General features: G+C 37.3%; 2 protein-coding genes across 10 annotated transcripts; one reads left to right on the top strand and one right to left on the bottom strand.

The window, feature by feature from the left end:
* The first annotated feature begins 5667 nt into the window (after positions 1-5667).
* On the top strand, positions 5668-10038 carry LOC115741129 (probable lactoylglutathione lyase, chloroplastic). 8 transcript variants are annotated; one of them, XM_048277453.1, is made up of 10 exons: positions 5668-5978; positions 6432-6658; positions 6760-6884; positions 6987-7051; positions 7252-7464; positions 7568-7615; positions 8147-8254; positions 8378-8518; positions 8805-8876; positions 9903-10038. In XM_048277453.1, the coding sequence occupies exons 1-9, from the start codon at positions 5922-5924 to the stop codon at positions 8844-8846; spliced, it is 1026 nt and encodes a 341-aa protein (XP_048133410.1). In that variant the 5' UTR covers positions 5668-5921; the 3' UTR covers positions 8847-8876; positions 9903-10038. The 8 variants fall into 8 exon arrangements, 6 of the variants coding, with proteins under 6 accessions (XP_048133410.1, XP_048133408.1, XP_048133409.1 ...); XR_004015438.2 differs by having other exon boundaries at positions 5672-5978; positions 6454-6658; positions 8378-8468; XR_007198108.1 differs by having other exon boundaries at positions 5672-5978; positions 6454-6658; positions 8378-8468; positions 9890-10038.
* Positions 8811-12455, bottom strand: LOC115741128 (VAN3-binding protein). Of its 2 annotated transcripts, none has more exons than XM_048277448.1 (9): positions 12266-12455; positions 11889-12172; positions 11626-11691; positions 11325-11393; positions 10868-11243; positions 9819-9989; positions 9651-9700; positions 9358-9415; positions 8811-9278 (listed from the first exon to the last, which is right to left on the bottom strand). In XM_048277448.1, coding segments are annotated over exons 1-9 (1269 nt in total). In that variant the 5' UTR covers positions 12267-12455; the 3' UTR covers positions 8811-9084. The 2 variants fall into 2 exon arrangements, with proteins under 2 accessions (XP_048133405.1, XP_030530715.1); XM_030674855.2 differs by having other exon boundaries at positions 10868-11240; positions 12266-12452.
* Positions 12456-12880: the final 425 nt, after the last annotated feature.

The raw sequence follows: 12880 nt of genomic DNA, 5'->3' as shown, positions 1-12880 counted from the left end.
AGCCATAGTATTTCGATTTCGAACCCGGCTTCATCTTGCTTTTGTGAAGACACCGCAGCGCGATTCACTAACAATGCTGGGGAAAAGAGGTCTATGTCCGAGATAGTCACCTTTTGGAAATTTGCCTTCAGCATGAAGAACAGGTATCAAGAATCTCCATCTAGCGAGCGCGGTTGAAGAAAGGAGCAAGCGAGGATGCTTTGGCTGCGCATAGCACGTCGAACGGTTCTATCATTTGCCAGAAAAGAAATTAGGAAGGATGCAAATGTATCAGAGAAAAGGACAGATCAACTTTGCACATGATATTGGGCTATGAAACCTTGGTGACTGGCGATCTGCTCAATATTCTATTGTCATCTCAAGATTTAGGACATCTGCATTAAGTTCTGTACATGTTTTGGTTGAAAAATGTCACAGTTACTGCTTCTTTCACTGCACGAAACATGGTGACACCCTTTGATCAGACGCGAAAGAAGTTTTCGTGCTCATCGTACCATCGAAAGTCTTACGTATTATTGTGAAAATGCGATTGAGTCATAAAACTTTGAAAAAGTGCATTCAAATTTTAAAACTTGTAAATTGGTGCAATCAAAGTTTTTACGCCGTTAATTTGGCTAATGAAAATGCTGATGTGCTTTTGTTATTATTCTCTTTTTTACGTGTCATTTTCTTCTCAAATCTTACTTAAGTTTTTATTTGAAATGAACCCAAACTTGAAAAAAAAAAAAAAATGGGGTCACAGGCCCTTGCATGTGGCAACCTTCGCCGGCCCTTTCCAGAGATGGGCGGCGGCGGCCCATTAGTGAGGGCCCTGTGACTCTTTTTTTAACCTTGGGTTTGTTTTAATAAAGATTTTAGTCTTTTTAGTTTTTTAATATAATTTAACTAAATTTTGGGAAAGAAAATTAAAAAAAAATGCCATTTAGAGAAAAGAAAACAACAAAATATAATGTAAGAGATATACCACGATAGCATTTTCCGTTAATAAAATTGACGGAGTTAATGGAGTGATTTGATTATACTGATTTGATAAGTTTGAGGACTTTATTACACTCTTTGTAAGTTTTAGGGCTCAAGTACTTTCGCGGCAAGTATTGGGACTTCTGGCGCACTTATCTTTAAGCAATTTGAAAGTGACTAAACTTAATTGGTATCCAAATGTGGTGAATATTCCTTTACAAGTCAAATTAAGGATAGTAAAGTTAGTAACGTAAAAGCGCTCGTAAGTTCACACATGAATGCTGGTAAATTATAAAAATAATGGGTAATCACGGAAGTATAAAGAAACTTGATTCTTTTCAAAACAAGCAAGATTAAAAGTTGGTATCTTTGAGGCGTTGGGCGAGTTGGTGAGATCCCTGGGCCTTAGACAGTTAAACCGATGAGGTCCCGGGTTCGAATCTCCCCGACCGTGTCTTGGGGGACTTAACCGGTAGCATTGAGGCTCATACCCCCACCATCCCAAGGAATAGTCCATTACACGTAGAAAACCTCGATTATAAAAAAAAAAAAAACCTCGATTATAAAAAAAAAAAAGTTGGTATCTTAATGGGACAATTGTAGGTAACTTCGAGGGAAACTTAATAACTTTAACGGGTTGGTAAGTAACAAAGAAAAATGTCGGTACATTATCAAAGTAGTTGGTAATCATGAAAGTATAAAATAAGATAGGTATGTTTTAAAGATTAAAAAAGATACTGGCAAGTGACTAAAATTGGCTGATATCTTAATATGATAAATGTGAATACACCAGTCAAATTAATATTGGTAGTTTTGTACAGAAGTTAGCAACTTCCAAGATGTTGGTAAGCCACAAATATATGGGAAAATATCGCTAAAAACCCTAAAGTATGCCCATTGTGACACATTTATTTCAAATTTATTTTGTGACATCAAAAATCCGAAACTTATAACCTTTTGACACATTTACTCCAAGCTTTTTGTTATGACACAAATAACTCCAAATTTATACTTGTGTGACACGTTTACTCCAATTTTTTTTTTGTGATACCAAAAAATCCAAACTTGTAGACATGTGACACATATACCCCAAATTTTGAGGTAAATGTGTCTCATGGATATAAATTTAGGATTTTTGGTGTCATAAGAAATTTTTTTGGTTAAATGTATTACACTAGTACAAGTTTAGTGTAAATGTATTACATGGGTACAAATTTGAAATTTTTTGTGTCTAAAAAAAAGTTACGGGTGAATGTGTCACAATAAGCATAGTTTATGGTTTTTGGTGGTTTTTTCCCCAAAATAAAGGTTGTTAGTACTTTACTTAACCAAGTAAGACAAAAGCTTAGTAACTGATTAAAATTAGTTAAATTTTAATGTGACAGATGTTAGTACATTAATCAAATTGAGGTCGGTAATTTCAAATAAAAGTTAATAACTTCAAAGGCGTTGGTAAGCCACCAAAATAATGCTTGGTACATTATTGAAGTACTTCATAATGTCGAAGTATAAAGAAATGTTGATACTATTTGAAACCAAGCGAGACGAAAAGTTTGTAAGTGACTAAAATTAGTTAGTATCCTAATGTGATGAATGTTGGTAAACCAATCAAATTAAGATTGGTAATTTGCATAAAAGCTAGTAATTTTCTAGGTATAATTAAGTTATAAAAATAAAGATGGATAGATTATTAAAGTAGACACTATATTAGCCCAGATGGCAAGGAAATTCGCTCATCTCCTAGTGATCTTGGATCAAGTATTGTTGAGAGGACCTAAGCTAAAATATTGAATGTACTTGACCAATGTGGGAGAGTCGCGGAAAGACAGGTCGAGTAGGTGGAAAAGTCGAGATGCACGAAAGTTAGCTCGGATGCCACCTGGCCCACTCTAGCAAAAAAGAAAAGAAAAAATATTGACAATTTCAAGTAGAAGTATGATAAAAAGTTAATAAGTGGCTAAAATTAGTTGGTATCTTAACGTAACAAAAATTGGTACATAGTCAAATTAAGATTTGTAGTTACAAATAAAATTTAATAACTTTAAAAGAGTCGATAAGCCAGTAGAATAAACGTTACCACATTATTGAATAAAAAGTTGAAAATTGGCTAAAATTAGTCTATATTGTAACGTGAAAGATGTTGGTATACCTATAAAAGTTTGTAACTTTCACAGTGTTAATAAGTCATAAAAACAAAGTTAATAGATTATTTGACTGGTTAATACAAAATATTGATTTCTTTTAAAGGCTAAATACCACGAAAAAATCCAAACTAATATATTTGTGACAAATTTACCCTAAATTAATTTTTTGGCCACAAAAAATCCCAAACTGATACATTTGTGATAAATCAACCTTCCGTTAGTTTATGTTAAATTTTACTATTAAATTGTTGAGTTAGATGACACGTGATGCTTGAAGTAACTATCAATTTGAGGGTTTTTACACGCTGTTTGTCACAAGTGTACCAGTTTGAGATTTTTTGTAGTATTAATCTAATTAACAGAAATTAACGTATGGTAAATTTATCACGGATGTACCAATTTGAAATTTTTAGTGGTAAATTTGTCATATGTGTACCCGTTTAAGACTTTTTGTGATCGAAAAATTAATTTAGAGTAAATTTATCATAGGTGTATTGATTTGAGATTTTTCATGGTATTAACCTTTTGTTAAAGTATGTTGGTCAATGACTAACACGTGACTAGATAAGTTACCGAATACTTTTTCATTATCATCCATATTTATTATTTACCGACCAGTGAATCACCAACACAAAATTGGATCCCGATGAGCACTACTTTACTTAATTGCTATTCAGCATAAAGATTATATTATTGCATGAAAATTTTAAATAAGGATCCTAAATGCTCTCATTTTCTCAAATAAGGATATAAAGTGATCATTGTTTTAAATAAGGGCATGGAGTGCCCTCATTGTCTCAAATAATGGTTTAAAGTGGCCATGACTATTTTAAATAAGGGCCTCACCTCGCTGGCCAGCCATCCGACTAAATATTTCGGCCGATCAAAGGCATTTTCGTCAAAATACAATTTTAACCTTATTTTTAGTTAAATTAAATTAAAAAAATAAAATAAAGTAAAAGTGAAAAAAGAAGAAGCAAACACAAGCAAGGGGGATGGTAGGAAAAAACAAAGAAAAAATAATAAATAATAAATAACGAAAATGTCCCTATCAACTAGTGAGTCCGGACTTTATTGAGATTAATAAGGCCACTTCAAGCTTTTATTTGAAATAATATCTACTTCATGCCCTCATTTAAGATAAAGAGAGCACTTCATGCCCTTATTAAAACAATGTCAACTTTAGGCCTTTATTTAAGATAATGAAGCCATTTCAAGTCTTTTTTTTGAAATTTTCGCTATAATTGCTTCATATCATTGTCGACTCATCTCAAAAGGTGACTTAAATTTTGACATGATGATGAAATTAGAAAGGAAAAATTGTTCAAAATATCCTAAATCTATTGCAATTTTACCAATCCAATTATAAACCTTTTAATTTTGCCAATTAAGCCTAGACCTTTTCACATTTTGCCAATTGAGTTCATCCAGCCAATTTTGGTTAGAAATCGCTGATGTGGATGCATGTCGTCCTATGTGGCATGACCGACACTGTCGTGAATAATTTTCAATATGTTTTTTATTTTCTTTATTTTTGCATTTCTTTTTTTTTTTACAATTGTGACCGACAAGAGCTAGGTGACCCTTTCCAAGTCACTGGCAAGGGCCCATCGACCCTCGCTGGCTACATTAAGAAAAAATATTACTAAAAATTGTCTACATCGGTGCCGGTTATGCCACGTAGAATGGCTGACATCCACATTAGTTTTTTATATTAAAATTGGCCGAATAAACTCAATGGACAAAATTAAAAAGTTTAAAGATGAATTAACAAAAGTACAATAACTATAGAACTTTTTAGACAATTGAGAAAAGGAAAAGGAAGGGCTTTTTCAAGTTATCTATTGTAGGAAAGATTTGATTTTTTAGTGTCAAATGAATTGATATAATAAAGAGAAATGATTAAGCCACACTCTTTAATCTACTATGAGAATAACAATATGTTCTGAACAACAAAAAAAGAGAATAATAAATTATTATAAATTATTATATGATTCATTCTTTCAAGAATTTGTGGCTCACAACATAATGTTACTCTCGTAATGCCCCAAAGACTATTATACCGACAAAATCCTATAATAAGAAAGCAAGACTACTCTTCACCTAAGTAGCACCGATATCGACACGTGACACGATACGACATGCCGACACGTCATTTCTAAAAAAATAGAGAATTTCGACACATTACATATTAAATTTATATCTCATATATATATGATAAATATATATAAAAAAATCAAAGATGAGTTTCTTCTTCTTCTATTATGGATTCACAATTAGTTTTTTGTTTGGCTGACTGAGTATATTAATTTTAGAGTGATTGAAAATACGACTTAAGTATATATATTTTTGATAAATTTACATTTTGACACCTAATTTATTGAAAATGCTTAAAATTGATTAGTGCGTATTGAAATGGCGTGTCGGGATGTTAGACTCTCGTATCGCTGGTGTGTATGGAGCGCTAACCACATGTCGATTATATATCAGAGAGTGTATGAGTATTGAACACGATACGGAGGCCCAAAAGTGTGTCGGTTCTTTCTAGCTTATCACCGTCATCTACAGTCTACACAATAGGAACAGAGTAGGTGATCAAATGGGCCTGAAGCTGAAGCCCATTTACATGCACCCAATCTCCGTCTTCCAAATTCTCATGATTTTTGCTTTCGTTCGTTGGTGACCAAGCAAGTGCAGATTGCAACGCCATGTTGACGAGGATAATGGTGCCAGTTCCATCGCCATTTTCTCTCCCAAAAAAGCGTTCTTTTTCTTCACAATGCTCGTTCAAGGTCTCTTTTGACGACAACCAGAGCAATGAGACTTACTGCTCGAATTTCTCTCGGAGGCTTGCTCTTTTCCAACTGGGCACAGGTAAATTTTCATTAGAAGAGGAAATAGTGTGAAAAGTTTGGATCTTTGGGCTTCGTATTTGTTCTGGTGATGATGACGAGTTCAATTTCACAGCATTGTTCACTTTTTCTTTGTCTTTAACAAGCTCTGATCGGTTCTGCATAGTGGTTTCCTGAATGATAATTGCCAGTTGGCCGATGTTTACTTCTTTATTGGAAATATTCTGATCACTACGGGATTAATACTTTATATTGCTCTTTCTTTTGCGGTGATAGTTTAGTCAGTCTATAAAGGTTGATGCTTGAAAATGTACTCGGAGCATATGTTGTCAGAAAGCTCCTATTTCATGAATAATTCATGAGAGCAGTTTATGTGATGATAGCATTATGTGCGACTATTCTGTAATAATCGGTTGAGTTAGCTTTTTCAACTTCGCTTTATTCTGTTGTTACTAACGTGCCCCACAATCTGAAGAACTTTTGGGGACTCTCTCCAGCTATTCCTCAGTCACAAGTCTTGGGTGTAAAAGCATCTGAATTGCTTAGGCCCGCAGAAAGCACGGTCGAAACGAATAATGTCAGAAATGTAGCGGCAATGAACAGTAATCTCACTGAGGACAGTGCATTGCAGTGGGCTAAGAAGGACAAGCGAAAAATGCTCCATGTTGTTTATCGTGTTGGTGATTTGGACAAGACTATAAAGTACGTCCATTGAATGTTCAACCTGGAATTGCTCATATTACTCAATTCCTCATCCAGTGATCTGCCTTTCATGCAAATAGCTAATTAGCAAGATATTGCAGGTTTTACACTGAATGCTTTGGAATGAAATTATTGAGGAAACGTGACATACCGGAGGAGAGATACTCGAATGCTTTTCTTGGATATGGACCTGAAGATTCCCATTTTACTGTTGAGCTAACTTATAGTTAGTTGTGCCCTTTTAAATTTTTTTTTCCCTTTTGTGAATTTGAGATCTTTGCTCAGATATTCCTTTTATTCTTGGGCATAATTTGCTGATGCTTAACAGATTATGGCGTGGACAAGTACAACATAGGAAATGGCCTTCGCCACTTTGGCATCAGAGTGGACAGTGTAAGTTATCCTTCTTTGTCTAAAGTTTGTTTCTTTCTCGTGTCTATGAGATTGACAGTATCCTTTTTTTATTCGTCTGACTGTTTGCTATGGGAACCTCTAAAAGTTACTTCTTTTGTCTCTTAAATTTTATTTCGCCCAACGAAGTAGTCTTATCCACTGTACTATATTGTGGCTTATTTTCCAATATTTCCTTGCAGGTAGAAAAAGTTGTGAATCTCGTAAAGGCAAAGGGAGGTAAAGTGATAAAGGAACCTGCTCTGCTTAATGGAAGCAGTAAAGTAATTGCCTATGTGGAAGATCCAGATGGATACAAATTCGAGCTGTCAAAAGAAGCAACTGCTCCTGAGCCCCTACACCACGTAATGCTTTGTGTGGGAAATCTCGATCGATCAATAAACTTTTACAAGAAGGTGAGATTAATTATGAAGTGCTTCCTTGTTCCAACCAGACCATGTAAGCTCCGTGGCTTAGACGTGCCTGAGATAATTATTGCTGTTCTTTTTGAACTGCAAGGCTTTTGGAATGGACCTTCTCAGCAAACAGGACAACCCTGAATTGAAGGTGATTTAATGTCCTTCATCTTAGCCAATCTCAACTTATTTGAACTTTTGTTGAAAACATTAAGCTTAGGCTGTCCTATGAAGTCTTAAAAGTTGGGAACATGTACTGCCATGTCGTATTGTAGGTGGGGTGTATCCTCGTGTGGGAGGGTTGTGTGGCAATGAGGATTCTGCATCTCCCTAGATCCAGAATCTGTTTTCTTACTATTCTTTATCTTTTATCCCATGGCATGTGGTGTAAATGTGTAGGCACACTCATTTTCTTTGTGAGTGATGATTAGTAACGTCTCAAGAAGAGTCTGCTCCAAAACCATGTGTCTTTTTCGTCTCTCTTCATTTCATATCTGATGCATTGAACATAGTTTCCCTGATCTGAGCACAAGTTGATGCCTTCAATTATTTTTCTCCAAATTCATGGATGCTTCTTAGTTCCTTCTTAAAACAGTTTATTGGGTATGGTCTGCAGATAATCTCCCGTTAAAATGGCAATGTCTCATTCTCTGATACTTTCAGCATTTTTCTCACTTTCTAGTATGCAGAAGTTACACTGGGTTATGGTGCTGAAGACATGAACCCAGTCCTGAAACTAGCTTACAATTATGGGATCTCAGTATATGATAAAGGAGACGGCTATGCCCAGGTGGGTTCTCCACCCTTATGCTCCCACCAGTCTTTCTTATCCTTTGTGCAAAAAATCGCTGGGAGTCCTTGTGCTCGTTCTTGGTAATCATGTGACACACTGAGCTTTTATGTCTTTCATCAGATAGCGATTGGAACTGATGATGTTTATAAGACGGCCGAGGCAATTAAACTTTTTGATGGGATGATTGCCCGTGAACCTGGCCCGTTACCAGGTATCAATACAAAGATAACTGTTTGCTTGGACCCTGATGGCTGGAAATCGGTACGTCTCTTTTTCTTTTGATTTCCTCGGCTTTGGCAATACTCTTATTGTAATTTTGCCCGGTAGATGTTGCTGGCCAAATGGAAAGAGCTAAGCTCAACAGTGAGGACCTTTATAATCTTTCATTTTGAAAATTTGGTATGCATGTGGAACTCATTTTTATTCTGGTGCCGAATGATTTTGAAAGCATACGCACTCTGTATTTTCTAATTCCATTTAAATAAAAGTACAACATTTGATTCTCTCTCTCTCTCTCTCTCTCTCTCTCTCTCTCTCTCTCTTTTAGGTGTTCGTTGATAATGTTGACTTCCTCAAAGAATTAGAGTGACTGAAGCATCGCAGGGGGGTAGATAGTGAGGTAATCCAAATTCACCTTTGATTAGCTTTTTCATCTTGCTTGTCACCAAGTATTTCTTCTAGTGGTAGCTTGGAGATTACCCCATGACTCTTCCAGGCGTTTTAAGTGCTAGACTTCTCCTTCAATCAATCTCGCCATGCACAACTTTGTATGCAGAATAAAATTTTCTAGAATACTAAATTCCAATCATTCCCCTTTTCCCTCGGGATCATATCATGTTGGAACAGTAGTTCAGCATTTGCTGGATCCCCTCAGTCCACATTTGCTTGTCTCCCTTGCTCTGGCATTCAAACTCAACCACCCTGTCAGCTGTTACTATACCAAAGTAAGCCTTTTCGCCACCGTCTTCCCTTTCCCTTCCAGGCCAGGCTGGGATGTCATGATACACTCCGGTGACTACACCTGCAATTTGGAAATTTGCTTCAGATGAAATAGAGCCAAAAGGTGATGAAAGAGTTTAACATGAAAAGCATTTGCCTACATTTTTTCTTTTTTGTGAATGTTCCTGCCACATGCTTGCTTTTCAGCTTTGCTACCACCTGCCTCCAATTTTGAGTGGTCGTTAGGATTGAAGATTAGAAAAATGTATTAGCTATGGATTGAATGAAGCACGATAATAAATTGCTCTTTCATGAACTCGTGGAGCTCTGTCTTTCAAAGCAAACTAAGGAGAAAAGAAAAGGGAAGGAAAAAGCTTAAGTCCATCAGTAAAATTTGTTGTATCCTTGTAATTTTCTTAACACAAATGTAGTTGTCGTATTATTAGGTTTGTACCTGAAAGTTCGAATTTACATTGAAAGACACTTGTTTCCAGTGAAGGGCTCCTGTCATCGCATTTATGTTAGAAACTGAATTCAGAAATGTAAGAGCATTTGTGTTGGACAACGAAATTACAAGCATAAAATCATGAAGGGTTGCTTTTTTTTTTCTTCTAATACTAACCTTCCCTCGTGCGTTTAAGAAGTTCTCCTCCTTTTGACACAAAGTCTAATGCATTTGGCATTGACATGTAGTTTTCCTTGTCAGCTTCTCCCTTGTCCTCTGCCATGGCAAACGTCGCTCCTCCATAACCCTTTTGAAGCCTTGCTCGCAGGGTGGTGGCTCCTCTTAACGCTGCACAGTTTGAAGAGTAGAAGTTACACTTGATTGGATGGTTGTCGGAGATATACCAAGAGTGATAGTGCCCCTCAAGATGATAAAAGAAAGTATAGTAAGCTCTATGGGCAGGTCAAATTACACAGGTATCCCCTTTGTCCTTTTCCTTTTTTCTTTTAACTACATCCAGAAGGCGAGGAAGGGCAACATCGTGGCTACCCCCATTGGGCTCTACCATGAGGGTTCTAACACCCACTACATCCTACATTTGTTGTGATTTAAAACTGTAGAGAGGTTATCACTTAGCAATAGTCGTAAACCACTGATCGGTAGGCAAGCCCTGTCGCCTTAGCCCTGTCAAAGTGTTAAGAGGTCCAAATCCTATTGATCAAAGTGAGAGACATGCGTTGCTGCCACAAGCAATCCGAAGGGGTGACCTCGTGTTTGGGAAAAGAAGGCCACACCACCAGCAGTTCTGGGCACCCTTTTGTTCCCGAAATGCACCCTCTCCACTTTTCAACAAGTGATTTTTTTTGGGTAAGGGTAAGGATTTTCAACAAGTGTTTATAGCTCCATTTTTCTAAATTTTCTGTGGATACTTGAACCAATCAGCTTATGATGTGCTTTGTATCCTGTAAGATATATTAATTGAATGCGCATTCAAAGAACACCAAAATTTGATCAATAAACACTTGTGACATATGGGGCCAAATTGTAGATTTCTGAACCAGGGATTGTCAAACAAAGTGCAGGGGGTTTGCACTAAGATTTCCCATTGATAAAAGCGCAGTTCTATCCAACTAAAGCTTGCTCTGCCTCTTCTTGTTCCCTTTGAAAAATAATTGGCTTTATAGTCCTAATTATCCTGAAGAGTACGTTTTAAGCATTGCTTGTACCTGTAGCCGCTCCGGCAGTTAAGGCCATGATATCACCATTAGTCCTCGCACTGACTGCGGAGCTCACTGCAGCCGTAATCTGTTGGTGATCGGCTCCCATTTCCTCTGCAAGGTCGATGCAGTGGGATGTCACCAGAGCTGCCGCAGAAGCTATAGCTGCAGTTGTCCTAGAATGCTTCTTCTGGTGATTGGTCGGTTGTTCTGTCAAGGTTGCATTGGATGCCGCAATCACCGCCACGGCAGCTGCGACCCCTGCCACGGACACGGCTGCGTGTAGCTGTGCATTATGGGCCCGGGTTTCCTGCTTCTTCCTCTCTTTCTGGTCCTTCAACCACCTCCCAATCGTTTTCCCCTTCATTATGTTCTTGTAGATCTGCTAAACAAAGTAGCAATATCAATATGATGAAGTGTTGTTTCTGGAGTTTCATGGAAGTAGAAATTTTTAGGTATGATTTACCCCATTTCTGAGAAGTTGTTGATTGGAAAGGAACTCCGGGTTGAGTGCTTGATGGATTAGGAATAATTCCTTCACAGACAAGGCTCCCAACTTAAAACTTGATTTGCAGATTGTCACGTATGTGTTTCACTTGCTTGTATTTCGAAGTGAATTTTCTGAGCTCATGTAGAACATTCTTGGAACAAAAATTAACAGCCATTTTTGTTTGGGGTGCTTGAAAACTTCTTTTCTTTTTGTCCACTTGATGACAAGTGAAGGGCAAGTGTGTGGGGTGAGAAAAATTGGAAAGCTGTGAGTTTACCCTGACTTCACCACTGTCTCTTGGGGAGATGGATTCGGTTTCATTTGTTGGTGGTTGCTGAGCTAGCTGCAAGGTGAAAGGAAGAACTGTCAAAACCATGTACAACCAAAGCAGATGGCAAAGATTCTATAGAAGTAGCTACAAACAACCATAGCCTTACACTCCATCCTAGTGTCTATGCAAGTAGCTACAACCATAGGTTTATGGAACTTCTCCTTTCGGTGACGGAGTATTAAATACGAGTTTGGAATATGAAATCTTACGTAGTCTCTTGGAGACCTGGAAGTTGCATCGGTCGCATCAGTGCCAACCGAAGAAAAAGATGATCTCTCTACGTTGTTATTATTGTCGTTTCCAACGGATACATGAGTAGTGTCGAGAGCTTTTGAGAGCTCCATGGCGGAAACACTCCATGATCTCGCCAGAAACTCCATGGACTCAATTGGAGTCTCAGGGGTCACGCACGACGCTTGCAATGGCGACAAGTTCGCAGGGCTGTTCTCGTCGATATGCTCCAGCTTCTTCTGCTTGACGCTGCATGAAGTCACTGTGAACAACCCTCAGAAGAAAACTCCTGTTAGTCTCGGATGAAACTGTCATTCATTCAAGATTGAGCTCTAACTCAAGAGACAGAGCTTACTTTTTTGCACATTCAAGACTTGAGGAACCTGCAAGAACAAGCTGGTTAGGACTGATTATGATGTGAAGACTGAAGGGTACTTATAATGGGTTGTGGGCAAAGAAGCCTTTTTTTTTTTTTGGTTCTTTATCGAGGAAAGAATCATTATAGAGATATTGGACAACAGGTTGGGACAGTTTTGCTGGTGCAGTTTTAACCGGAGGATTTTATTTAAAAGTGTCCGCCGAGCACTTGTTAAACAATCAAATAACGAAAAATCACATTGACTATCCTCATAATATATATGAATACGTTACATCAAATTTTCATTGATTTTAAGCATGTCTAATAAGTACCTTGAGTACACTCATTAACCAGACACTCAACAAAAATCTCTTTTTTTTAAGGAAATCCTCGATGTGGGAATGCTCTTATCTAAGCATGCTTAATCTTGGAGCAACAATGCTAAACGATATTGGTACGTCAAAATGCTAATTTCCGAGTTAATTCTAGTTTCACATACATAATCCAGAAATGTTCTCTCCCATTAGATTCATTCTTATGCCCCTTCATTATCTTAGAAGTTTGTCTGGGAGCTACACTTTGTCCGCCCTAGCAATCACTTTCCGCTCTCGC

The sequence above is a fragment of the Rhodamnia argentea genome, chromosome 4 (assembly GCF_020921035.1).
Source record: "Rhodamnia argentea isolate NSW1041297 chromosome 4, ASM2092103v1, whole genome shotgun sequence".
NCBI classification, from domain to species: Eukaryota; Viridiplantae; Streptophyta; class Magnoliopsida; order Myrtales; family Myrtaceae; genus Rhodamnia; species Rhodamnia argentea.
The sequence above is the reverse complement of the archived record's forward strand: the minus strand, read 5'-3'. Positions and strand labels throughout refer to the sequence as shown.

Bases quoted from the DNA above. Each gene is read 5' to 3' on its own strand.
- LOC115741129 (XM_030674862.2), top strand. From the start codon at position 5,813: ATGTTGACGAGGATAATGGTGCCAGTTCCATCGCCATTTTCTCTCCCA. The intron at 5,979-6,453 runs GTAAATTTTCAT...GACTCTCTCCAG, and splicing joins TCTTTTCCAACTGGGCACAG to CTATTCCTCAGTCACAAGTC. The intron at 6,885-6,986 runs GTTAGTTGTGCC...GATGCTTAACAG, and splicing joins TACTGTTGAGCTAACTTATA to ATTATGGCGTGGACAAGTAC.
- LOC115741128 (XM_048277448.1), bottom strand. The intron at 9,990-10,867 runs GTACAAGCAATG...CAAACTGTGCAG, and splicing joins AACTGCCGGAGCGGCTACAG to CGTTAAGAGGAGCCACCACC. The intron at 9,416-9,650 runs GTACAAACCTAA...AATTGGAGGCAG, and splicing joins ATGTAAATTCGAACTTTCAG to GTGGTAGCAAAGCTGAAAAG.